Below are 25,241 nucleotides of genomic sequence, written 5' to 3' on the forward strand. Positions count from 1 at the left end.
CGCGTCCTACCTCAGGAAGTTTGGATCTCGGCGCCCGCCGTAGACGTCGTGACAGAGGCGACCCGTTGCCTGGGAGCCAGTGAAACGCCACTCGGCCTCCGCCGCTGTGGAGAGTGCCAGCGTTGGTCCTCGGTCACCATGTCGGTGCTGGACGCGCTTTGGGAGGACCGGGATGTCCGCTTCGACGTCTCCTCGCAGTGAGTCGCTCCCGGGGCCTGTAGAGGGCGCCGCAGCGCGGTTTCAGGAGGAGCCTGCGCCCCCGCAGAGCTCACGGCCCTCGCGAGAGTGGGAGGAGGTTTGATCCTGTGGTCTGCTCGCCGGGAGATCCCGGACTGGCCCGACCACTGCGGGAAGGCGTCTCCGTTAAACCGTTTCAGTCCAGGGCGACCCCAGCCCGCCGGGGAAGCTGAGCCCAAATACGTCCGGGACCATGTAGGGCTTGGGCGTCCAGTACACCCAAGTGAGCTTGGAGTGCCGGTTTCCTGTGGTGGAGGGACGCTGGGCAGGGACTCAGGAGACCAGGGTTCTGAACCTGGGTCTGGAATAGCGACACACCTTGTGGTCGCTATCCTAAGCTTGAGCCTCTTTGTCTGTAAAACAAGGGAGGTGGGAATAAAGATCCTCCAAAATTCCTAACCACGCAGACTTTTATTTCCATAATAAGCTTTCATTTAAATCACCAATGGAAAGAAGGAACTACTTTTTGGAACCTCTCAATAGAAACTCTGGGTTTTTGGGGGGAGGGGAGGTTTGTTGGGTTTTTTTTTTTTTTAAGCTCACGCTTTAAAGAAAGAATACTTAAAATCCTCTTACCCAAAGACCAGGGGGAAAATGCCCATTGAGATATTAACTGTTGGAAGACCGTGAAGCTAAGATTCTAGGGTTAATGGAATGAAGCTTCTTAGCCACTTCTTATGATTCCTTATTATGACCAAAACCTTAGAAAATGAAATAATTTCCTAGGCTTAGTTGTAGCTAGATATCTAATAATAACATCTTAGATCCTTTAAAAAGTTGTGAGGGAAGGGAATTTATAAAATTATAAACGATGGTTACATATTGCACACATTCTGTGATTTTCTATTATTCTTGGAGGGTTCTTAATCCAAGCAAAAGTCCATTTCATGAATAATTCCATTTTATTGAACACTTATCAAATGCTTACTATGTGCTAGTTACTGTGCTGATAGCTAGAGATACAAAAATAATAAAAAATTATTACCTGCCCCCCATTTTAGTGCAGGAGATACACACAGACAACTATTTTTAAAAATGTGGTAAATAGCATCCTGAAAAAAATGAACAAGAAGCTGGGGTATCATAGAAACAGAATAGTTCATTTTGCCTGGGGAAGGCCTTGAAGAAGAAATAATATTTGAGTTCAACCCTGAAGATTGGACAGGGCCTTGTCAGGATAGACAGAAGGAGAGTATTCCAGAAAAAAAGAAAACAAAACATTAGGAGCATAGTCTTGGAAGTATAAACGTCATTGGCTGGAAGGCAGGGTCGGCAGGTAGAGGATGGAGGAACAAACAGGTAGATTAGCCAAAATGTTTAGCTGAGGATTTTGGACGTCATTTTCTAGGCAGGAAAATTCTTAAGCAGGGAAGTTATATTATGATTATATCTGTATTTTCAGTAGGTAATTGAGTCAGCTGTATGGAGAATGTGTTAGAAGGCTTTACCAAATATTCTGCCGTTTTTGTTTTAGGACACTCTGGAATGCATTCTATCAGTCAGCAAACTATTTTTCACTCCTTATTTCCTTTTATTTCCTGTATCTAATTGTTTGCCAAGTCCTGATCATGCTTTGCTTTAACTTGCTCCTTCCATAACTGCCTGACTTCCTTTCCTCTACTCAGAAACCTCTGAGGGTTCTCCATTGTCCATAGGACAAGGCCCATACCTATCCGACTAGCATTCAGAGGTAGTGGCATATATTTCTCACTACCTCGTAACATGGATCTTTTTCCCTTGCCAGGCCCGTCTTTCCACATTCCCTTATCATTTCTTTTTTCTGGTCTTTAATCATGGACTCTCCTCCCTCTCTCTCTTATTTCTCCAAATCCTACCTCTCCTATTTCAGGCTTCTCTACATGTCCCTGGTCACTCCAGGCCCCAGTGGTCTCCAGATTCTTAAAGTTCTTAAGCCCTTATTTTCAAATGCATGAGCATGTGGTACTATTTCATTTATACTGTTGGCTGTTTTATGTGCATAAATCTCTTCTCTCCTTAACTAGATTGTAAGTGGGTATAGTTGTAGCTATTAAAGCCTTGATATTTACTTTAGACAAATGAAAACAAGACCTGGAGAAGTCCTTATTGATTGTTTAGATTCAATTGAAGACACCAAAGGAAATAATGGGGATAGAGGTGAGTATATTTTCTAATATTTTTTATATTTCTGGTTTGATTTACAAATGTTAAATCATACTAGCTGGAGAATAAGATATGAAACAGCATTATATGTAAATGTAATTGTGACAGTGAAAGAGTTAAATCCACATAAGACTTTTCTCAGACTTAAACAGGAGAAAAGGTGGGTATTAAACCTGTAGCCAGGGAATACAGGTTCTTCCTCGGAACTTTGGTCCTTCAGTAAGTCCCAGTTTTGACATCAGCTTTCTCCAACATAACTGTTAAAACTCTGGGATCCCTGTTTGTAAGGGGCATGGAATAGTTCTGACTTTTGAATCTGCCTCCCCACACAAAGAATATGACATCATAGAACATAAGTAGGTCACAGCTGTGCTATCTGGAGCCATGCTTCCTTTTAAGAAATCCAAGAGTAATTCACAATTCCCCAGACTGACACCTGGAGATGGACATGTGGAGAGCAAATTTAGTGCTGTATTGTGAAGTCTATTTGTAGGTTAAGCACTGAAAAGTCCTGTGAGACATTTATGTATGTCATTGAGGAGCAGCCAGAGTTGGACTCTGGACTCCCTCTCAAACCAAATTTTCCAAAGGCTGGAACTTTGAAAAGTCCAGGCTGCACACAACAGCTGTACATAGAGTCAGTATCCAGTGACCAGGTCTTGTAAGTATCATTACTGTTGTTTTTGGGGAAAAAAATAGGGGATGAGTGGGCAGCCGATTATATCTGAGAAGGTTTTTTAGAGGAAAGGAGGTTTAGGAGGATGGGTCATAAACCTCTTATTGAAAAGAGTAAGCGGGGGCAAAGGAGCTGACCTCCTTCAGGTGAGAAAGATCAGTAAATCCTAGAGTCTCCACAGTAACCCTTATTGGGAGAACATGCTCACTGCAGCCTTTCAAGTGGCCACTTGCTCTCTTAGTCTTTCTTCTGGTCTGCTCTGGGGTGGAATGTGAGCAGCAGGTTTAGTTGTGGGCCTTTCTTCCCTGTGAAGGGCACCTGTCGTCACCACCAGCTACAGGCAGATCCTGTCAATGGCAAGGGCCCATCCTTAAAAGAATGCTTAGATCACATTTATGAAATGCTTCCTAGTGTCGGGCAGGCCCAGGTGAGAGTGAGGTGTGAAGGTTTAGCAGCAAACAAGAAGTCTTAGTTTGTGCCTTTGAGGACCTTTGAGAGTGCAATAATAATCTCTAGATATCTGGATCTTGACAAATGTGAATTAACTTAAGGAAGCCAAGAGAAAATTCGGTTCTCATACAGACTGGCAGGAACTCTTATGTGACAGTCCATCCACCAGTCCAGACAAAGACTATGGGTACTAGAACATTTTTCAATTCATTGAGTACTCATTGAGTGCAGAATCTTATACTAGGATTTTGGAATAGAGGGGTCAAAACACCTCCCTGGCCAGAAGTATCCATCACAGTGAGTGCCTGAAATCTTCCTATTCATAAAAATAACTATGTGTACTCACCTCAGAAACAGTTCCCCAGAAAATAGAATATTACAGGAGGGCATAGAGCTTCTGGTTAATAAGAAGGTAGAAAAGAGAAGGGGACTCCTGCCTTCTCCTGCCATCTTCCTTCCCAGCAGTTTGAAAATGACCCAATTAAGGCATTCATTAAGTTCAGGAGACCCGTGTTAAAACTATAAATACCCCAAAAGATTAGCACATTTAATCCATTTCAACTGTAAGTACCCTGACATGAAATTATCAGATTAGCTTTATACATTGAAGCTGAATGGGAATGAAACAGCCGTATTTCAGTGTTTGAGATTAGGAAAAACAGGGACAGTTATTATTTTGGTGTTTGGAAAGAGAGTAAAGTCCATGCCTAGGACACTGGGTTTGTAGCGATAGGATGAGGCCTTTCAGCAAGAAAGAGGCAACTTAAGAATGATAGAGATTTGTAGGAAATGTACCAAGAACAGAAAAATAGGTAATCAGACTTGGTCACTGACTTTACTTACCACTCCATAATTTTTCCTGGAATCCTCTAGTAGACAAATAACAAAAAGAATCAAAAGATGTGGTAGGCTTATAGTCCAGTTGTGGAGACATAATGTTACTTACATGAAATGGTGTAAGGAAAACATAAATCAGTGTATCTATAATAACAAAATAAATCATAAAAATTGGTTTGTAAAGAATTAAAATATTAAAAAATAACAATAGTTAACATTTTGAATGTTTACTCTTTGCCAGTCACTGTTCTGAATCTTTTACATAATATGTGTAATATCATTTAATAATAAAATTAATAATAAAAAATGAAGTGGATGTTGTCACCCTTTTTCTTAATAAGGAAACTAAGGAACAGAGGTTAATTAACTTTTCCAAAGCCACATAGCTACCAAGTGATGAACCAAACAGCCTACATTGCTTTCCAAACTGCTAGGATCACATTATTCTCTTCTCAGAAATTTTCAGTTCTCTCCAATCCCAATTCTAAACCCCAACTCTGCCTCCATTGCTAACAGATCTAAGTCTGACTTTCTCTCTTTTAAATTTTTATTTTAATTCCAGTTAGTTAACAGTCAGTGTTATATTAGTTTCAGGTGTGCAATATAGTGATTCAACAGGTCCATGCATCACAGGTGCTCATCACAACATGTGCACTCCTTAATCCCCATCACCTGTTTCACCCAAGGCCTTCCCCCACACTCTTGGTAACCATCAGTTTGTTCTCTATAATTAAGAGTCTACCTCTTGGTTTCTCTCTATTTATCTCTCTATTTCTTTTTTCCCTTGTTTGTTTTGTTTCTTAAATTCCACTTATGAGGGGCACCTGGGTGGCTTAGTCCTTAAGCGTCTGTCTTCGGCTCAGGTCATGGTCCCGGGGTCCTGGGATCAAGCCCCACATTGGGCTTCCTGCTCGGCGGGAAGCCTGCTTCTCCCTCTCCCACTCCCCCTGCTTGTGTTCCTGCTCTTGCTCTGTCGCGCTCTCTCTCTGACAAATAAATAAGATCTTTAAAATTAAAAAAAAATCCACATATGAATGAAATCATACGGTATTTGTCTTTCTCTGACTTACTTTGCTTAGCATTATACTCTCTACCTCTGTCCACGTCATTGCAAATGGAAAGATTTCATTCTTTATGGCTGAATAATATCCCATAGTTTATATATACCACATCTTCTTTATCCATTCATCAACCAATGGGCACTATATCTTGGCTGTTGTAAATAATGCTGCTATAAACATAGGGGTGCATGTATCCATTTAAATTAGTGTTTTTGTATTCTTTGGGTAAATACCCAGTAGTGTGATTTCTGGATCGTAGGGTAGTTCTATTTTTAACTTTTTGAGGAACCTCCATACTGTTTTCCAAAGTGGCTGCACCAGTTTTCATTCCCACCAAGAGTGCATGAAGGTTCCTTTTTCTCCATATCCTCACCAACACATGCTGTTTCTTGTGTTGTAGATTTTAGCCATTCTGACAGGTGTGAGGTGATGTCTCATTGTAGTTTTGATTTGCATTTCCCTGATGGTAAATGATGAATATCTTTTCATGTGTCTCTTGGCCATCTGGATGTCTTTGGAGAAATGTCTGTTCATGTCTTCTGCCCATTTTTTAATTGGATTATTTGTTTTTTGGGTGTTGAGTTTTACAAGCTCTTTATATATTGTGGATACTAACCCTTTATCAGATGTCATTCGCAAATATCTTCTCCCATTCCATAGGTTGCCTTTTGGTTTTGTTATTGTTTCCTTTGCTGCAAAGAAGCTTTTTATTTTTATTTAGCCAGTAGTTTATTTTTGCTTTTGTTTCTAAGTCTGAATTTCTGGATCTAGCATTGAAGAACTTCTAGTTTGTCCACAAAGAGTCTTTCTTGCTTATGCCACTGGCTTACATTTGTCCCTCCAGGTCCAGCATCCATCACCCTTTCCCCCTTGCCCTGGAAAAATGACTTGTATAGACTACATCAGGGGGCTCTTATGCACTGTAGCTTTGGGTTGGAAGAGCCATTCCAGAAGATCAAAGGGAGGCAGGAGAGTGAGGTCTGGGTATTTATTCCCCTGGTTCTTTCTTCTCAAGGTATTCAGCTGTGCAGGACTTCCAGATTTGGCTAACTGTTCCCTGTCCTTGTCCCATTGGGCCCGGGGTGGTAACAGGTTTGCAGCACTCACTTATGGTTCCTGACACCCCACCCATACCTTTATAATAGTCATTTTATAAATAAACTTCAGTTACTCTAATTTGAGTGTGCCATCTGTTGTCTGTTTGACCTCAACCGATAGATGCAGTGTCTACTCTTCTATGATCTTGAGTGAATCTTATACTCTTGCCATGATGGGTTATTTATTTTTTGTCAAATATATTATGTTATGTTCCACAGTTTCTCTTGAGAAGGCCTTCCTTTATTTTGGTAACCGCCTTGTATCATCTCACTCTAGCATTCATACAAGCTTAGTTTCTCTGATTTTGGATATTCTGGAGGTTTTCAGGGAGGAAGAAGTATTACCTGGCTATAGATTACTCATCAAAAGAATTCTATGGTTATAATTTGTTGAAGAAATGTTGGTTAAAGTTAAGTGAGTTTTATTCAGGATATCACAAAGTTATGCTAAAATGTTAATTACATTATAAATCCGTAAGACAGTTTACCATGCTCAGATTTACTTGACTTTTTTTTCTAGAGCATTTATAGGGACTACTGTTTCATAAGACACACTTTGAGAAATGAAGTTTATCTAACTCTCTATTTCAGTGTAAGAACATCAGTCTGAAGTTAGGAATGAAAAGCATAAAGCCTTAAGCAGACTTCAGCCTGGTCATAACTTCATATGAGCAAAAATTTTTTGCTTATTGCAAAAAAATGGGTTTATAAGTGTCGCACCTGTAAATGAGAACTGTTAAGAGAGCAGTCCTGTGGCAGAGATTAGTGTATATATGAAAGTCCTTTGAGAAGTATGATTTCATTAAATGGCTTTGTAATTATTCTATCACATACTCATTCTCAGTTGTGCACCTATGACCTGCCAGGACTCCCAGAACAGCTTCCACCAAGACAAAAATCCAAGACACAGTTCTCTGTGCTAATTTGAGTCAAACCAAGCTGTTGACATTGAATACCTGTATCCCTTCTGTAACTATCAGATTTTGTTTCTCTGGGATTCTGAATCATGCATTGTATACTACACAGGATAGATACGAGCCATAAACATGTTCAGTTGATAAATGTATGAGAACATCTGTGGGGATTACTGCCGTTACTGAGCTAGAGGTTCCATGTTTACCTCTTTCTGTACTGTAAAAATGGGTCCTTACTTAAAGTAACCTATTTTTTGGTTTGTTTGCTCTTAGGTAGACTCTTAGTAACAAATTTAAGAATTATCTGGCATTCTTTGGCATTACCCAGAGTCAATCTTTGTAAGTATCTTTGTTAGATTACACTAAAGAAAAAAAAAATACTTTGTCAGGTGAACTTGCACAGTGGCTTTTGATAACCAAAAAAGCTATACCATGAAATATGCGGAAAACTTAAATTGATAAAAACTTTAGCAATCTTAGACTAACCACAGACTGTACCATTTTGCAAAAGAAATATTTTTCAGTCCATTTTGTCTCTTGGACATACACGAGATTAGTGCTTTTACACTGAATGGTTTTTGTTCTTTGCTTATCTTTGACAACTTGCTGTGACCTGTTTCAACTAATCCCAAAGAAGGGAGATCTAAATTCTAAGAAAAGTGCAACCTTCCATTGTGTTCACTTTTGTTTTACTTATATTTTTTAAAATTATTTTAGATTGTCCAGCTAGACTTTTTCTCTTGAGGTACTGGTGCTAAAATGTTCAGTAAATAATACTGTATAGGTTTTAGAGAAGCAAACTTCCTTTCTTTCTTCCTTAGAGAAGCTTTGAATGTTGTTTGTCCGAAGAAGCAGAATTCACTTTTAGGTCTTTTAATTATTTAACTTAAATTTGTAGTAATTTATTAAAATGTTTTAAAGTTGTACTTTCCATATATTTAATTTTTAACACTTAAAGTTCTGTATATAGAGGTTTTTATCTCTCAGTTTATTATATCATGTTCTTGAAATTCTTTGCTTTTGAATTTTAGCTATAGGTTACAACTGCATATTGAACATTACAACAAGGACTGCTAACTCTGTAAGTCTGAAAAATTTACTGAAATATATATAGTGAAGAAACATTAGATATTTGAGATTGGACTTTGTTTTCACTGTAAATGGGAAATTGCTCTTGAAATCTGAACTTTTAAATAAATTTGTCCTTACAGAAATTACGAGGCCAGACTGAAGCTCTTTATATACTAACAAAATGTAACAGTACTCGTTTTGAGTTTATATTTACAAATTTGGTTCCTGGAAGCCCTAGACTTTTTACTTCTGTGATTGCAGTACACAGGTATGGTAATACTTTATGGATTATTGAATAATTTTAAGGCAATTCTATGATAATAGAGGTTTAGAGGATAAAGTGTGTAAGTATGGTACCATTTTCCTCCAAGCTCAGAAAATTGCAATATTCTGAAGATAGATAGAAGAACATTCTGCATTATCATTTAATAAGCACTTTGAAAGTATTTATAAAACAATAAGACTACTGAAGATTCATAAAAATTTCTACTTGAAGATTCTATTAAATTTTTAAGCTACCAAGGTAGTTACAGTGAAATAGAGAGTTCATTCAATATAGATAACCAAGTTGGATAATTCAGTTAATGAATTTAAAAAGATTATTTTAGGGGAACCTGGGTGACTCAGTCAGTTAAACCTCCAACTCTTAGTTTTGGCTCAGGTTGTGATCTCAGGGTCATAAGATTGAGCCCCACCTCGGGCTCTGCACTCAGTGCAGTCTGCTTGAGTTTCTCACTTCCTTTCCCTCCCTTCCCCCTCCCCGCACTCTGTCTCTCTCTAAGATAAATAAATCTTAAAATATATATATTTTACTAGCAGTAGAAGGCATGTCTGGGTATTTCCCCAAAGAATTTTGTTGTTGTTTTCTTTTGTGGTTGTTTGTTCATTTGTTTGCTAAATTATTTTCACTACCTTAGCTCTTTCTTTTTTTAAGATTTTATTAATTTACTTGAGAGAGAGAGAGCACAGAGGGAGAAGGAGAAGCAGACTCCCTGCTGAGCAAGGAGCCCGACGTAGGGCTCCATCCCCGGACTCTGGGATCATGACCTGAGCCGAAGGCAGCTGCTTAAGTAACTGAGCCACCCAGGGGCCCCGCTCTTTTCTTTCTTTCTTTTTTTTTTTTTTTAATTCTATAAGGAAATGCAAGTTGACATTTTCTCATTTCCAAGATATGTAGAAACAACATATTTGCACATAATTTTTTGGGTGTAACTCAGCCTCAATCCACGTGTCATAAATTGCTTTGCAGGAATATTTTTCTAATGTCACAATTTCATTATTCAGTGCTGCACATTGTGCTCATATCATTTCCTCCAAGTTAATCTACAAAGGGTGGCAGCTGGGGAACTGCAGAAAATATGGAATGCTTCACAAATTTGCATGTCATCATTGTGCAGGGTCTATGCTAATCTTCTCTGTAACATTCCAGTTTTAGTATATGTGCTGCTGAAGTGAGCACCTTAGCTCTTAATTTTTAATCAGCCCTAAGTACGATGATTTTTTAAAAGCTTGGCTAAGATGACAGGCTGTTACACATATGCACAAATTAAGACTCACACACACAGAGAAATATATATGCTATTGTTTTAATTTGCATTTCTTTATTACTCGTGATGTTGACATTTTTCTCCTTTTTTGGCTATTTACAGTTTTCTATTATAAATTTCTTAATTATGTCCTCATCTGTCATATATGTTGCAAATTTATTTCTTAGTTTCCTAGTTATTTGATTTTATATTTTGTTGATGATTTTCTAATCTACATAATGGTTTAAATTTTTTTTTAAAGATTTTATTTATTTATTTGCTAGAGAGAGAGAGCATAGGCGAGAGAGAATGAGCGAGAGCACAAGCAGGGGGAGCTGCAGGCAGAGGGAGAAGTAGGCTCCCCACTGAGCAGAGAGCCCAATGCGGGACTCGATCCCAGGACCCTGGGATCATGACCTGAGCTGAAGGCAGATGCTTAACCAACTGAGCCACCCAGGCGCCCCATGGTTTAAATTTTTTGAGACATAACTCATATAATATAAAATTTACCATTTTAAAGTTTACAGTTTGGGGGGTGCCTGGGTGGCTCAGTTGGGTAAGTGTCTGCCTTTGGCTCGGGTCATGATCTGGGGGTCCTGGGATGGAGTCCCGCAGGGAGCTGAGCAGGGAGCCTGCCTCTCCCTTGGCCTCTCCCACTCATCCCCTCCCGCTTGTGTGCTCTCTCTCACTCTGCTCTCTCTCAAATAAAATCTTTTTAAAAAATAAATAAGGTTTACAGTTTGATAGTTTTAGTATTTCACAAGATTGTGCAGCTATCATCACTACCCAATTCTGGAATATTTCTCTCACCCCAGAAAGAAACTCTTATAGCCCTATAGTCCCCATAGTCCTTCCCCATTCCCTCCTCTTCATAGCTCCTGGCAACCACTGATTTTCTTTCTTTCTCTATGGATTTGCTTATGTGGGACATTTAATATAAATGGAATTATACAATATAGTGGCCTTTTATATCTGACTTATTTCACTTACATAATGTTTTCACTGACCATCCATGTTACAGCATGTATCAGTACTTCGTTCTTTCCTATAGCTAAATAGCATTACATTGTATGAACATATTTTGTTTACCCACTAATTGTTGATAAACATTTGGATTGTTTCTACTTTTTAGCTATTATGAATATTTTTCAGTTCTGTTGGACATATATCTAAACCTTATGAGCTCTTTATTTTACTTTACTTAGAAATATAATCTGAAGATGAGTATGAAAGGAGTATATAAGCTGCTTTTCTTCAGTAGTATAAAAATAAGTGTTCCCCTTACAGCATAAATAGTTTCCGTTTTGTCCACTGGTTAAACATTGATGATTACAGCACTAAAGGAAATTAAGATTTATAGGCAAATGCTCAAATCCTCCTCTTTCACAATTTATATGTTAGGTTAATTAAAGTTAAAATCACAAGTTTAACAATGAGTATTATGATTTATATAAATGATTTCTAAAGTTATTCAGGCTGAGAAAATCCTTTAGTTTTATTAAGTGGGTAAATTCGCCTATAATTTTGAGGGGTAAAATTATAATTAATCAAATGTTACAATAAAACTAATCCAAAAACTTATAATAAAACTAATCAGGGGCGCCTGGGTGGCTCAGTCATTTAAGCATCCTGACTCTTGATTTTGGCTCAGGTCGTGATTTCATTGTTGTGAGATTGAGCCCCATGATGGGCTCCACACTCAGCGGGGAGTCTGCTTGAGGTTCTTTCTGTTCCTCTCCTTCTTCCTCTCCCTCTGTCCCTCCCCCTGTTGTGTGTGCTCTCTCTCAAATAAATAAATCCTTAAAAAAACTAATCAAAACTAATAATACAGAACTTTCTTCTGTATTTATTATTTATCAATAGGAAGACATGGAGAGAAAACAAAGTTAGAGGGATTTTATATATATTTTATTTGTGTGTGTATATATATATATATAAATTGCACACAGACACACTGTCCTAGGGTCCCTTTTGGAGTTGGTACAGAATCATTCCAATTTCCTCTATAGAGGTAGCTGTGAGCACAATGTTTGTAGTTGCAATGAGAAAAGTAATTGTACTCCCAATTGTGCCTTTGACTAAAAGGTGCCTTTGACTAAAACAGAAATGGAGGGAAGCATTTTTTTTTAAAGATTTTATTTATTTATTTGAGAGAGAGAGAGCACATGAGAGGGGGGAGGGTCAGAGGGAGAAGCAGACTCCCTGCTGAGCAGGGAGCCCGATGCGGGACTTGATCCCGGAACTCCAGGATCATGACCTGAGCCGAAGGCAGTCGCCCAACCAACTGAGCCACCCAGGTGCCCAGAGGGAAGCATTTTGATAGGGAAAAATAATTTCCATGTCTGTTATATGGAAGCATTGTTTTTCAGCTTAAAGAGAAAATGTTTCCTCTCATTTGTGCTGTATGATACATGTTGTCTTAAAAATTAGACCTCCAAAAATAGGTTACTGAAATACTACACTAAAATGATAAAGTCTATAAAAGACTGTGACACCAAAATTTATTGAAAAGCAAATTTTTAAATTTATTGTGATAATTACTTGAGTGATATACATAAGTATTAATAAGTGTATATTTTGGTAGATAAGTAAACATAACCTAGGAAAACCACATTTTCAGTTTGGGTTGGTCTTTGTTCTTTTTTATAGAGCATATGAAACTTCTAAAATGTATCGTGATTTTAAATTGAGAAGTGCACTAATTCAAAATAAGCAACTAAGATTATTACCACAAGAACATGTATATGATAAAATCAATGGAGTATGGAATTTATCCAGTGATCAGGTATTGTGCAAAAAGCTAATGAACCTTTTGGGTCAGTACTTTGGTAATCATTTTTCCATTGTCATTGAGTTTGAATATTCACTTAACTCTGTTAAAATTAGCATTGTATCTCCTGATAAGCTAATATTATAGCTCTTGATATGAAATGATATTCTGATTTTCATGTTTTTATGGGTTTGTGTTCTTTTTAGCAACACTTGTTGTACATAGAATTTACAGGTGGAGTGGTCCTTGAGATTATCTAGTTCAGTCTCCATTCACATATAGACTAAAAACTCAGGCCCCAAAGAATTAAGTGACTTCACACATCTAGTTCATCTGAGAACTGTGTTCTTCCCCACATGCTGCACTACTCTCAACATCTTGATAACTTATGCTGATGGAAGATAGCCATGAGGTGGACAGTCGTGGAAGACTTTTAAACTGGTCTTTTAGGGGCACCTGGCTGGCTCAGTTGGAATAGCATGCAACTCTTGATCTCGGGGTTGTGAGTTCAAGCCCCATGTTGGGTGTATTTTATTTAAGAATAAAATCTTAAAAAAAAAAAAGAAAATCTGGTCCTTATGGAATTAAACGTAGAACTCATTTGGTGATTCCTACATCCATTATCATAACTTCTTATTTGCTCTTGAAGTTATGACCAGTTAAAACATCTAAGTTGGAATTAAGTAACACATCAATTTCTAAAGAAAAATTTTCTCTTACCTAAGAATAGTTTCCAGCCTCTGTGTTACACCCTAGGTTAGACTGATAACCTCTGGAGTAAAGCTATAGCATTTGAATGAAGAGCTTCTTGCTAAACATTGAATCATAAACTTAAGTTGTAATTAAATTTTGCTCATTTGAAAAGTTCTAGTTTTGGGGCACCTGGGTGGCTCAGTCATGATCCCAGGGTCCTAGGATCAAGCCCCACATCGGGCTCTCCACTACGCGGGAAGCCTGCTTCTCGCTCTCCCACTCCCCCTGCTTGTGTTCCCTCTCTCGCTGTGTCCCTCTCTATCAAATAAATAAATAAATCTTAAAAAAAAAAAAAAAGAAAAGTTCTAGTTTTAAACACTGATAATGGTTCTGTAGTATATAGACAGCTCTACATCTGAGTAAGTCCTCATCAGGATTCAGCAGTCTTTTTACTCTAATGGGCCAGATGGTAAATATTTTAGGCTTTGCAGGTCATACCATTTCTGTCATAACTTCTCAGACTTGCCATTGTAGTGTGAAACCAGCCAAAGGCAACAAATGAGCATGGCTATGTTTCAATAAAACTTTGTTATGGACGCTGAAATTTGAATTTCATACAGTAGTCATGTATCATGAATTATTATTCTTTTGACTTCTTTCCAGCCATTTAAAAATCTAAAACTTGGTTTATGGGGCCAAGAAACTTGGCTTCTTGGCTTGTGGGCCATACAAAATGAGGCAGCAGGCCAGATTTGTCCCGCAGACCATAGTTTACAGATCCCTACCTTAGGTCATAGCTTAGATGTCAGTTTCTATAAGCTTCCCTCTGTATGTTACTGATGCAAGCTATACTTAATTACCACTTTACATTGTTCCTGCTCTAAAATACTGAGCTTGTCTGTACCCCAACATTAGTAGGCTTTATAAGGGTAGGGGTGGAATCACTCTGTTAGATCCTTACCATCTAGCACCACACCACAGGCATTTTAAATTAATTAATTAAGATGTTCAGGATTATCAGAAATATTTTACTGAAAAGAGGAATGTTATTGTTAACCTAACTTATGTTTATTAAATATAAAATATGCCCTCCTGTTCTTTTAAAAAATCCTTAGTTTTGCAAGTTGCTCTCTTCTAAAATAAGAAGAAAGAATGACATAAATAATTATTCCCTATAAAATTAGACTTAGTACTGTTTAATGGGACGTGGGCCAGGAAAAGGGGGCTAAAATTTTTTGTATAACAATTTTTTGCAAGATGAGAGTAGAGGAGGGAAATCTAGACACTTACACATATGTTTATTAACTTAATTATAATTAAGAAATAGGTGGTCTTTTCTGATGTTTCAAACCTGGTCATCCCAGAAGAGGACTTTTCAGGTTTTGGGTTTGTAAGTTAATGTTTTGTGTCCAAACTCAGCGTATAAAATAAATTCCTCTGGGAGTATATGGTGGGGAGGAGGTGGAGGTGGAGGTGGATAATGATACGGATAAATGGTAGAGGTGGCTAATTTTGGTGCCATGTACTAGGTATTACAGATTTTTTTAGACCATTTAGTTACCATACTGGAGTAATTTTGAGTAGATGTTGAGGGGCCATATAATTGGAAGACAGTTTTGATTTATAGTTAGTATTGAAAAGCTGTAAAACATTTCTTGTGGACTAATGGGGGTTATCACATAAGTTTTGTCTTTCTCTCACCACAACTTCCTTGTCTTAACTTATCCCAGGTTTTGAATAAGAGTTGTAATAAGATCTAACTCTGCAGAATGCTTACTATGTGTTAGACACTGTGATAAGGGCTTTATTTATAGGGGTTATTTTATCAAATCTCCATTTTACGTTTGACACAATGCACCAAGAACAAATTTTTGCCCATGGTCTGGCAACTGATAAGTACTGATGGTATAATGATTAAAGTCTAACTTCAGAATCCAGGCCCTCAGTCATCTAATAGTTCTTCGATCCAGTGAATAATGAAGTCATTAATACTCCATGGTACTTAATTCTGGTATTCTCTGCTACTGTGATAATCAGAATTATTCTGATGTTTAGAAAATAAAGAATAAGTAGTCAAGCAAATAATCATTGATGTATCTCATCTTTTACAGGGAAATTTAGGAACCTTTTTTATTACCAATGTGAGAATTGTGTGGCATGCAAATATGAATGACAGTTTTAACGTCAGCATACCATATCTACAAATTGTAAGTGCATGCATTTTGGTGACCTTATTTTAATGTAGAATAAATAATTTCTGTTCATTAGTTAATAGAACTTTCAGGATTAGATGAATTCTGTCTCCCTCTTTTTAAGTGGCAGCAGTGTAGCTGAGAGCAGACTTTAAAATGTTGATAATTTACAATTTCAACATAGAAAAGATCCAATAGTACTTACATTCAAGGGAAACTCCACCATTATCAACTTGCTATTAAGAGAGAAATATACTGGATATAAAAATTTTTAATAGTCACCATAAAGGGGCACTTGGGTGGCTCAGTCAGTCAAGCGTCTGCCTTCAGCTCAGGTCATGATCCCAGGGCCCTGGGATCAAGCCCTGCTCCAAGGGAGGCCTGCTTTTCCCTCTCCCCCTCCCCCCCCCTTGTGTTCCCTCTCTTGCTGTGTCTCTCTCTGTCAAATAAATAAATAAAAATCTAAAAAAAAAAAAATCATAGAGTCTGATAGGAAGAAGGTGATTTCTGGCCATCTAAAGAAATACAAGAATTAATAATCGTGGCTGGGAATATATGACAGAGTCTACATAAGCATTTGATAAACTGGTGTTTGTATTGTTCATTGCTGTTTTATATGGTTTACATATGTTAACAGCTTGTCTGACCTAATCTCTATTATACTAAAAAGTTACTGAGTAGTAAACAACCTTGTGCTTTTTATTCTTCAGATAGACACTTTTTGTTATTTAAGAATACAGTTACCAAATATCGCCTCTGGAATGAATTCAGCCTGGTCCAAACAACTTGCAATCTGATATCATCACAGTCTGTCACTAGGACAGTCATATTCATGTGACTTTTAAAAACTAACCCAGCCTTGGGAACCACAAAAAACACTGGCTCTCCAGTACTAAAAGATTACTGGCCTTTGGTTTAAAATACTCAGAAAAATTGTAGACTCCCTGGGCGCCTGGGTGGCTCAGTTGGTTGAGCGACTGCCTTCGGCTCAGGTCATGATCCTGGAGTCCCGGGATCGAGTCCCACATCGGGCTCCCTGCTCAGCGGGGAGTCTGCTTCTCCCTCTGACCCTCTTCCCTCTCGTGCTCTCTGTCTCCCATTCTCTCTCTCTCAAATAAATAAATAAAATCTTAAAAAAAAAAAAAAAAAAAAAAAAAAAAAGAAAAATTGTAGACTCCCTGATTGTGGGGGATATTCAAGTCAGATAATTTTGTGCATATTTCAGAGATGTCTTCTTTGTATTACCTTACAAGTTTGCTGCCTGTTTCTAGTATGAACATTTTCATTTACTTGATCTCTATGGGAGTATAATGAAGGAAAGAGGGAGAATCTTTAGATTATGAAATGCAGTTACTGTATAGAAGTTGAAAAACTTGTGCCAAAGAATCACTAATATCAGATAATAAAAACGTGCATTTTCTTTTTTTCCATTTTACATCTAGCGTTCAATAAAGATTAGAGATTCAAAATTTGGTTTAGCTCTTGTCATAGAAAGCTCTCAGCAGGTAAGATATTTTGTCTGTATTAATCTTTAATAGGTTTTTTAAACTATGTGACAGTCTATATTTTTTGTTTTATTTATATAGTAACCAGTTTACATCCAAGAGGAATATTAGCTATAACATGTTAAATAAAGAGTTTAAAGTCATATAGTAATTGTCCACATAGGAAAAATCTTTTTATGTTTCCTTGTTGGGCAGACATAACCATTATTGTCATTATGATTATCATTTTTAATGACAGAGTTAAGTCACTGTACTTTTCATGAATTCTCTCAATCTTTACACAACCCTATGATACAGTTACTATTTTTCCCCATTTTACATTCAAGGAAACTGAGGCTTGGAGAAGTTAGTCTCACAACTAGTAAGTGGTGGGAATAGGTTTTGATTCAGGTCTGACTGACTCACCAGAGTGTCATTGAGAAACACAGATATATACAAATATACACACACATGCACCCTATTTGAGATTTTATACTCTCACATGCAGATTATACTATATCTAATTACAGTTGCTGTGCCCCATTAGGCCAGATCTTTGCAGAAATACATTTGAATAAAACATTTACTTATTTGTAAAATCAACGCTCTTCTAAATTCTAAATATAAATATAGAATGTCTAGTCACACCTTTCCCCTGGTCTGCAGATTTGTAGCTTCCATTTCCTGAGTGCTTACTATGTTCCAGGAACTGTATCAAATATCATGTGTACATTATTTTATTTAATACAACAATTAGATAACTGTTTTATGGTTAGAAGATTGAGGGTTGAATGGGGTAGCTGAGTGATGGGTATTAAGGAGGACACATGGTGTGATGAGCACTGGGTGTTATACGCAACTAATGAATCATTGAACACTACATCAAAAACTAATGATTACTATATGTTGGCTAACTGAACATCATAAAAAATAAATAATAAATAACAAGAAAAAGAAAATTGAGGCTTAAAAGATTAAGAAAAGTATGTTTCCCAGCATCATATAGCTAGTAAATTTGTTGTAAAACCAGAATTTAAACTCAAAAGTATATGCTCTCAACCTAAAGCATATGCTCTCACCTTTCACAGTATGCTACTTAATTTTTTAACACTTTTCAACAACAACATGTCGTGGTCAGGTTTCTTTCTAATTCTTCAAGGAATTAGCCTCAGCTGGGCCATTCCCTTTCTTTTAATATGTGGTCTGTTCCTTTTCAAGGTCTAGCTCAAAAAGTTCCATTGGCCTTCACAATCTGTAGTCTATTTTTTTAAATCTTAAAATATCATCTTTGATATTTACAGATGAAATGATGTGATATCTGGATATGCTTCAGAATAATCCTGAGTGGGTAAGGGGAGGAGATTTGGGGAAAGGGGAGGTTAAAGATGGAACAGAGTTGGGCATAATTTGCTACTTACTGAAGCTGGATGATGACTACATGGACACTTATTGTACCCTTTTTTCTATTTTTGTATATGCTTTATGTTTTTCATTACAAAAATTTTAATTAAAAAAATCAGCTTACCTATGGTGCTCTGAAATAAGGACATTAGAGCTATAGTTTTCATGTACTGTAAATACCCATTCCTCAGGCTTGTTTTTTGTTTATTCATTATTTTTTCTTACAGAGCGGAGGATATGTTCTTGGCTTTAAAATAGATCCTGTGGAAAAACTACAAGAATCAGTTAAGGAAATCAATTCACTTCACAAAGTCTATTCTGCCAGTCCTATATTTGGAGTGGATTATGAGATGGAAGAAAAGGTAATTTGTTCAGTATATAAAATACAGAGTTTGCTGAGTTGCTTTTACAGCCTATAAAATTCAGATATAAACACATTGTATACAGTTTAATTTTGAACTATGTTTAAAATGATGGATATAAAGACTCTGCTCAAAGAGCATGACCCCTCGGCCATCACTAATTTGTGCCATCTACCTGTCTTCTCACTGCCTGCTTCGTCATTCATTCCTGCCCTTCTAGATGAGCATTTTATCCAGAGAAGTGTCCATGTGCACGGCTCCTCTGATGTGGACAGACTTCAGTCTCTCACTCTGTTTTATTTTTATTCCACTTCTGCCTCCCACTAGCATTTGGGCAAACCTCACAGGCCTCACAGACACCACACCCACCCTGCTCTCCAGGTACATCAGCTCTCCTTTGACTTTACTCTTCAGCCTCTCCAGCTGGGACCCTTGTCATCTGGTCTGTCACTGGTGTCCTCACCAGTCACTCCATTAGAGATGTCCTCACTTTCTGCTCTGTCAGCGGTATTCTGGCCAGAGGTTCTGTCTCAGGTGCCCTCACTGACCACTCCTGACAGGTTCCCTTGCTGTCTGTTCTTTTGCTGGCGCCCTCACTGTACCCTACAATGGTGCCCTTGCCACCCACTCTTTCAGCAGCGTCCCTGCTGGTGCTCAGCACGTTGAGCCCTATCACATACATTATCTATATCTCTTCTGCTCTTGGAATGCAGCGTGTGACCAGAGAAGATCGGGAAGTAGGGCTGGGCAGCTGAGTTCAAATTCACACCCTCTGACTTCAAACAGACCCTTGTTGCCTGGTAGCGCTCCTTGCTAGTTTTTTCTCTCCCTGTAATATTCTCTATATATCCCCCTTCCCTTCCAGCTGAAACGTCTCTCTGGATCGCTGACACTATATTATACATACACTCATGTTTTTCACATCTTTAACCATCCTTTTCTGTTTTTCTCCCAACCTACACTTCTTTCAACACTATCCCTTTCATTCTGCCTTCTCTGTATTTCCCTCAGGAATATCAGCCCTCTTCCAGTTTCCTCAACCTGTACTTCTGTAGATGACTCCCACATCTTTTATTCTGATCTTGACACATTCTCTCAGATGAGCATGGTTCTAAATATTCCTGAATATTTTCATGTAAATGAGCATTCCAAACAACATAAATTGAATTTCTCACTTAAAAGTTTGTCCTAGTAATTTTCCAAATCTGTAAGATACACTGGGACTTGAGTATCTCAAACTTGGTATACCTAAAATGCTATCATTTTTCTCAAAAGCACCATCCTGCTGATGTATCTATTTATTTTCTGCTTATTTACTTTTAGCATTGGCAAAGTCAGCTGTGCTCAAAACCTCAGAGATTTCATTTTTTATTGTCCTGATTGTCTTATTTTACACATTCAATCATACAGCCCCCTCCCTTTTCCTATCCCTTTCTTTTCACTCAAACCACAATTACTGTTATTACTCTTGCTTGCATAATAATATTGTAAAACATGCCTGGTCCTTGGAACCTGGCAAACCTGACTTTCGTCCCAATTTCACCGTTTGTGATTCTAGGCAGATTTGAGCTTCAATTTTCTCATTATAAAATGAAGATAATCTGGGTGCCTGGGTGGCTCAGTCAGTTAAGCGTCTGCCTTCGGCTCAGGTCATGGTCCCAGGGTCCTGGGATCGAGCCCCGCATCGGGCTCCCTGCTCGGCAGGAAGCCTGCTTCTCCCTCTGCCCTTCCCCCCTGCTCGTACTGTCTCACTCTCTCTCTCACTCAAATAAATAAATAAAATTTTTACTTCAAAAAAAAATGAAGATAATCTCTCTCACAAAGTTATTGACCACATTCATGAAATGCCTGGCACATGAGAGACACTCAGTATATTAGTTCTCCTACCCATTCTCTCTCTACCTTTAATTTCTTTTCTTTTTTTGGCCCCCACTACGTAATAATAACCAGCCATAATAACCCATTCTGTCATCTCATATAAGGCCCTACTCCAAAGCCACCTCTTCAGGAGGGTCTTCCCTGACCACCGTCTAAAACAGCAGCCTCCATCATTTTTTTGTTCCTTATCCCTGTTTGCTTGCTTGCTTTATTTTTGGTAACACTCATCAGTCGTCTCCACTATAAATAATCTCCATGAAGTCAGGGATTTTCATCTATTTAACCACTGTATTTCCAGCAGTTAGAACTAGCACATAATAGGCGCTCTAGTGAATATTCATAGATGTTGAATGATTGCACTGAACAACTACTGTTCCCATTCACTGCTCTAAGAATGTTATACGCATCATCTCTTTTAATCCTCCCAACCATACTATAAAGTATAGCATTATTATTATCCTTATCTCACAGTTGTGGAGACTGAGGCTTACCTAGGTTAAGTTACTGGTACAGAGGGGCACCTGGGTGGCTCAGTTGGTTAAGCAGCTGCCTTCGGCTCAGGTCATGATCCCAGAGTCCTGGGATCGAGCCCCACATCAGGCTCCTTGCTCAGCAGGGAGCCTGCTTCTCCCCTTCCTGCCGTTCCCCCTGCTTGTGCTTGCTCTCTCTCTCTCTCTCTCTCTCCTGCTCTCTGTGTCGAATAAATAAATAAAATCTTTTTTAAAAAAAGTTACTTGTACACAGTCACACAACTCTGAACGTTGTTGAAACATTGAGGCTGTCCTCAGATTAGAGGATCAGGTCACTCTTGTCAAGCAATATACTTCTACCCTACACACCCTCCCACCAATTACCTATAGATAAAGTCTGAATTCTTTGGGCTGGTATTAAAGAATTTCAGTGGACACCAGCCTACATTTCCTACCTTATCTGCACAGCCACAGTATCTGGCTGTGAGGCTGTGCGCTGCTTAACTATGAGAACAGGTAAATGTAGGCTTTAGTGTGAATGATGCTCCTTGGGATTGTTCAGTACAATAGCCCTGCACAGCTTCTTCTGTCTCATGGGACTCTTCTGTTCTGACCATACTGGATTATTCATCATTCTTCAGCACATCCTATGGTTTCTCACCTTTGCTGATGCTGGTCCCCTCTGCCAGAAATACCTTTCCCCTAATCCTACCTATGGAAGTTATCCTCATTCTAAAAGGCCTAGATTACATGCCATTCTTTTCTTCATGAAAGTTTCTGGGATTCACAAGCCAGAAGTTGTGCTGTCTCTAAACTTCTTTATTATAATAAATACTACATTTGTTACAACTATTTTCATAGGTTGAACCATATGTTATTAATATCTGACCATGTTTGACTAATAAAAATGGCAATTTCATATGTTCCAACCTAATATTTAGTTATTTGTAATTGTGTTTTATCCTTTGCTCCACCCCCACTAGATTACAAACCTTTTGTCGGTAGGGGTAAGGACTTTTTACCCTTGGTAGTGTTAGCATAATGCCTAACACACCTAAAATACTAAAACATTTGGAAAAAGGGCGCCTGGGTGGCTCAGTCATTAAGCATCTGCCTTCAGCACAGGTCATGATCCCAGGGTCCTGGGATCAAGCCCCACATCGGGCTCCCTGCTCAGCGGGGGGCCCACTTCTCCCTCTCCCCAGGCTTGTGTTCCCTCTCTCTGTGTGTCTCTCTCTGTCAAATAAATAAATAAAATCTTTAAAAAAATTTTTTTGAAAAATGAATTAATATCAGCACCACATTTTATTCTGCTTTACCATTGGAATATTGCATGCAAATCTTAGTTCTTTTACTTTTCACAAATTCTATTTAATGACTGTTTTGAAGAAAATTGAAAATTTGCTATATCCAAACTTAGTTTTTTTAAACTATGTGAAAGAAAATCAAATTAAGTCCATTGAGTTTTTCTTTAAGGATATCTCTAAGTATCATATTAAGTTTGTGTAAATTTGTCATATTAATACTTTTGATATTGACTTCAGATTTAAAAGCTTAGGTTTAACTGATTTATTACTCAAATTAGTTTTAATAGAATATAAATTATACAATGATTTTTCTAAGACTTGAGTAGTTTTCAGTTGTTTTATCCTTTTACAAGTATTTACAGTTCTCACAGCACATTTTATTAAAATTAATTAATATTGTCTCCTTTATGCATTTTTTCCTTGATGCATTTTAATATCTGCTGATTTTTAGCCACAGCCCCTTGAAGCTCTGAGAGTTGAACAGATTCAAGATGATGTAGAAATAGACTCTGATGATCACACGGACGCTTTTGTGGTGAGCATGACAAAGAAGAGCTACTAAATTTCTTATGATTTTTTTAATCTGAGTCATGTGTAAGTAATGGCTTAAGTGCATAGAACTTGAGACTTTTGAGAGTTACCTTAAACATGAGTTGGAAAGTAATTTTTTTTTTAAGTTAAAGATTCTTTCTTTGTGTGAAATTACTTCTAAATTACCAAACTGGGAAATAGTTTGAGAACACTATTATTCAGAGGATTTCAGATCTATGAAAAATTTTTTACACCTTAGAATAATAGAACAGGTTAAATAGTTAAATTAATTTAAAATCTATACTTTTCATTATTAATCCTTATGAGATGGACATCCTTTCAATTTATTGGTATATTATCTTAAAAAGTGTATTTGAACTATGAGCTTTCCTGTTTCCAAATTTGTATTATTCATAGCCAAAATAATACTAATGCTTTCTATATAGTGTAGTGTATGAATCTGACCAGCATACCTCTCTGGGAATAAATATTTTTTTAAAAGTGTGAAATTAGTATAAAATATTTAATTATAAACTACAGCATTTGCTGACACATTGAAGCACTGATTGTTTTGTTTTGCCAGCACCTTCTTCTAAACCAAAAGTAGGGATGAAGTTTTATAGCTTCTGAGTCATTCTTTTTATCTCCTTTCAAGTTAACAATGCTAATTGTATACTAAATTACAAAACACATTTTTTGGAGCTCAAAGCATAACTCATAGTCATTACTAATGATTGACAGAAGTGAAATCTGCTGCTAGCACAGTAAAGACAGGTGTGAACACCATTAGATGCACAGAAGCAGACCGTAAAATACATTTAGTTACACAGTTCTGTAAATTAATTACTTGTTCCTTGGTCCACTGACCTGTTATATGTCAAGTATGTGAAATATAATTTCTTTGTCTTATAGGCTTATTTTGCTGATGGCAATAAGGTAAGGACATTTTATCTATAGTATATGAAATAAAAACTTTCTGTATTCCAGCATTGAGTATTCACAACACTTAATGTGAAACCTATTTTTTGTTTTTTTCCTCTTCCTTGCCCACCTTGTCTTTTCCCATCTCATCCTCTTATCTCCCAAAAAGCAACAAGATCGTGAACCTGTATTTTCAGAAGAACTGGGGCTTGCAATAGAGAAATTGAAGGATGGATTCACCCTACAGGGACTTTGGGAAGTAATGAGTTGATCTTGAGTTGAGCTGGATTTCTATTTAAAGATATCTCAAGATTAAAGATACTAGGCGCCTGCTATAAGGCATGGAATAGTTTCTACTTTTACAGAAAAAGCTTTTAAGAAAGTTTTTTAATGATTAAGGAAAAACTCATTTATCTAAGATTTTATTGCCACTTTTCTAAAACGTATATTTAAAATTGTAATCAAAACGTATCTGGTTTGTAAATATGTTTATTTTGTACCTAATGCTTGTAAATTATTTGTCTGCAGATAATAAATGACTGCATCATGTTGGGTTTAATAAAGAATTTATACAGCACCATTTAATGTTTTGAAAGTGTTATTTAAAAGAATAAGACTATTATGGAGTAATCAAAATACTGCCTTTTTAATTGTAAAACTCTGGTTTAAATAAATTATCAAATAGCTCCAAATGTAAGCCAACTCTACTATAAATTGTAGCCCTTAAACTTGTTATGTTTAAGTGACCATTTCTGTAAAACCTAAAAATTATAGTTAACTCTGGAGTATATCAACCCCTATGTAATGTTTTGGGCACTATCTTATAGTTTTGGCAAGAATACATTTGTTTTGTAAGGAAATAGTTTTAAATAGTTTGTAAATAAATTGTTCATTTATTGACTTTCTTTGTACTCATTGAAACCTCTTTGAAGTTTTCAAAAAATAGGATATTCTCTGATTTCTTGGTTAGCTGTGATTTGGGAACTTCTCTGGCATCCGTGTTTTTTGCCACTGCTTTGGTATAAAGAAACATTGTAAGGAACCTTTGTCAAATCATTGAAATTAGCCAAAGGAGCCCTCTTTCTCTAGAGGGAAAGGAGTGAGTGTGTAATAACAACATACAAAATAAGATGCAACTGTATGTACAACCATAAACACATAGTAAAACCAAATGCTAGTGGGACGCCTGTGTAGCTCAGCCGGTTAAGCATCTGCCTTCAG

At 37.3% G+C, this 25,241-nt stretch overlaps 1 protein-coding gene and 1 non-coding gene across 5 annotated transcripts; one reads left to right on the forward strand and one right to left on the reverse strand.

The window, feature by feature from the left end:
* BBS5 (Bardet-Biedl syndrome 5) lies at window positions 1-24,919 on the forward strand. Of its 4 annotated transcripts, none has more exons than XM_027589420.1 (12): window positions 2-197; window positions 2,291-2,373; window positions 7,688-7,753; window positions 8,446-8,495; window positions 8,626-8,753; window positions 12,661-12,796; window positions 15,586-15,681; window positions 17,109-17,171; window positions 18,779-18,913; window positions 23,020-23,103; window positions 24,012-24,035; window positions 24,190-24,919. In XM_027589420.1, exons 1-12 carry the CDS (start codon window positions 139-141, stop codon window positions 24,289-24,291), a joined length of 1,026 nt encoding a protein of 341 aa, XP_027445221.1. In that variant the 5' UTR covers window positions 2-138; the 3' UTR covers window positions 24,292-24,919. The 4 variants fall into 4 exon arrangements, with proteins under 4 accessions (XP_027445223.1, XP_027445221.1, XP_027445222.1 ...); XM_027589421.2 differs by lacking the exon at window positions 2-197 and adding an exon at window positions 206-460; XM_027589422.2 differs by lacking the exon at window positions 7,688-7,753 and having other exon boundaries at window positions 1-197.
* Window positions 9,838-9,944, reverse strand: LOC113921099. The gene has a single exon (XR_003519507.1). It is a non-coding gene; the product is annotated as a U6 spliceosomal RNA (small nuclear RNA).
* Window positions 24,920-25,241: the final 322 nt, after the last annotated feature.

Source organism: Zalophus californianus, chromosome 3 (genome assembly GCF_009762305.2).
Source record: "Zalophus californianus isolate mZalCal1 chromosome 3, mZalCal1.pri.v2, whole genome shotgun sequence".
NCBI classification, from domain to species: domain Eukaryota; kingdom Metazoa; phylum Chordata; class Mammalia; order Carnivora; family Otariidae; genus Zalophus; species Zalophus californianus.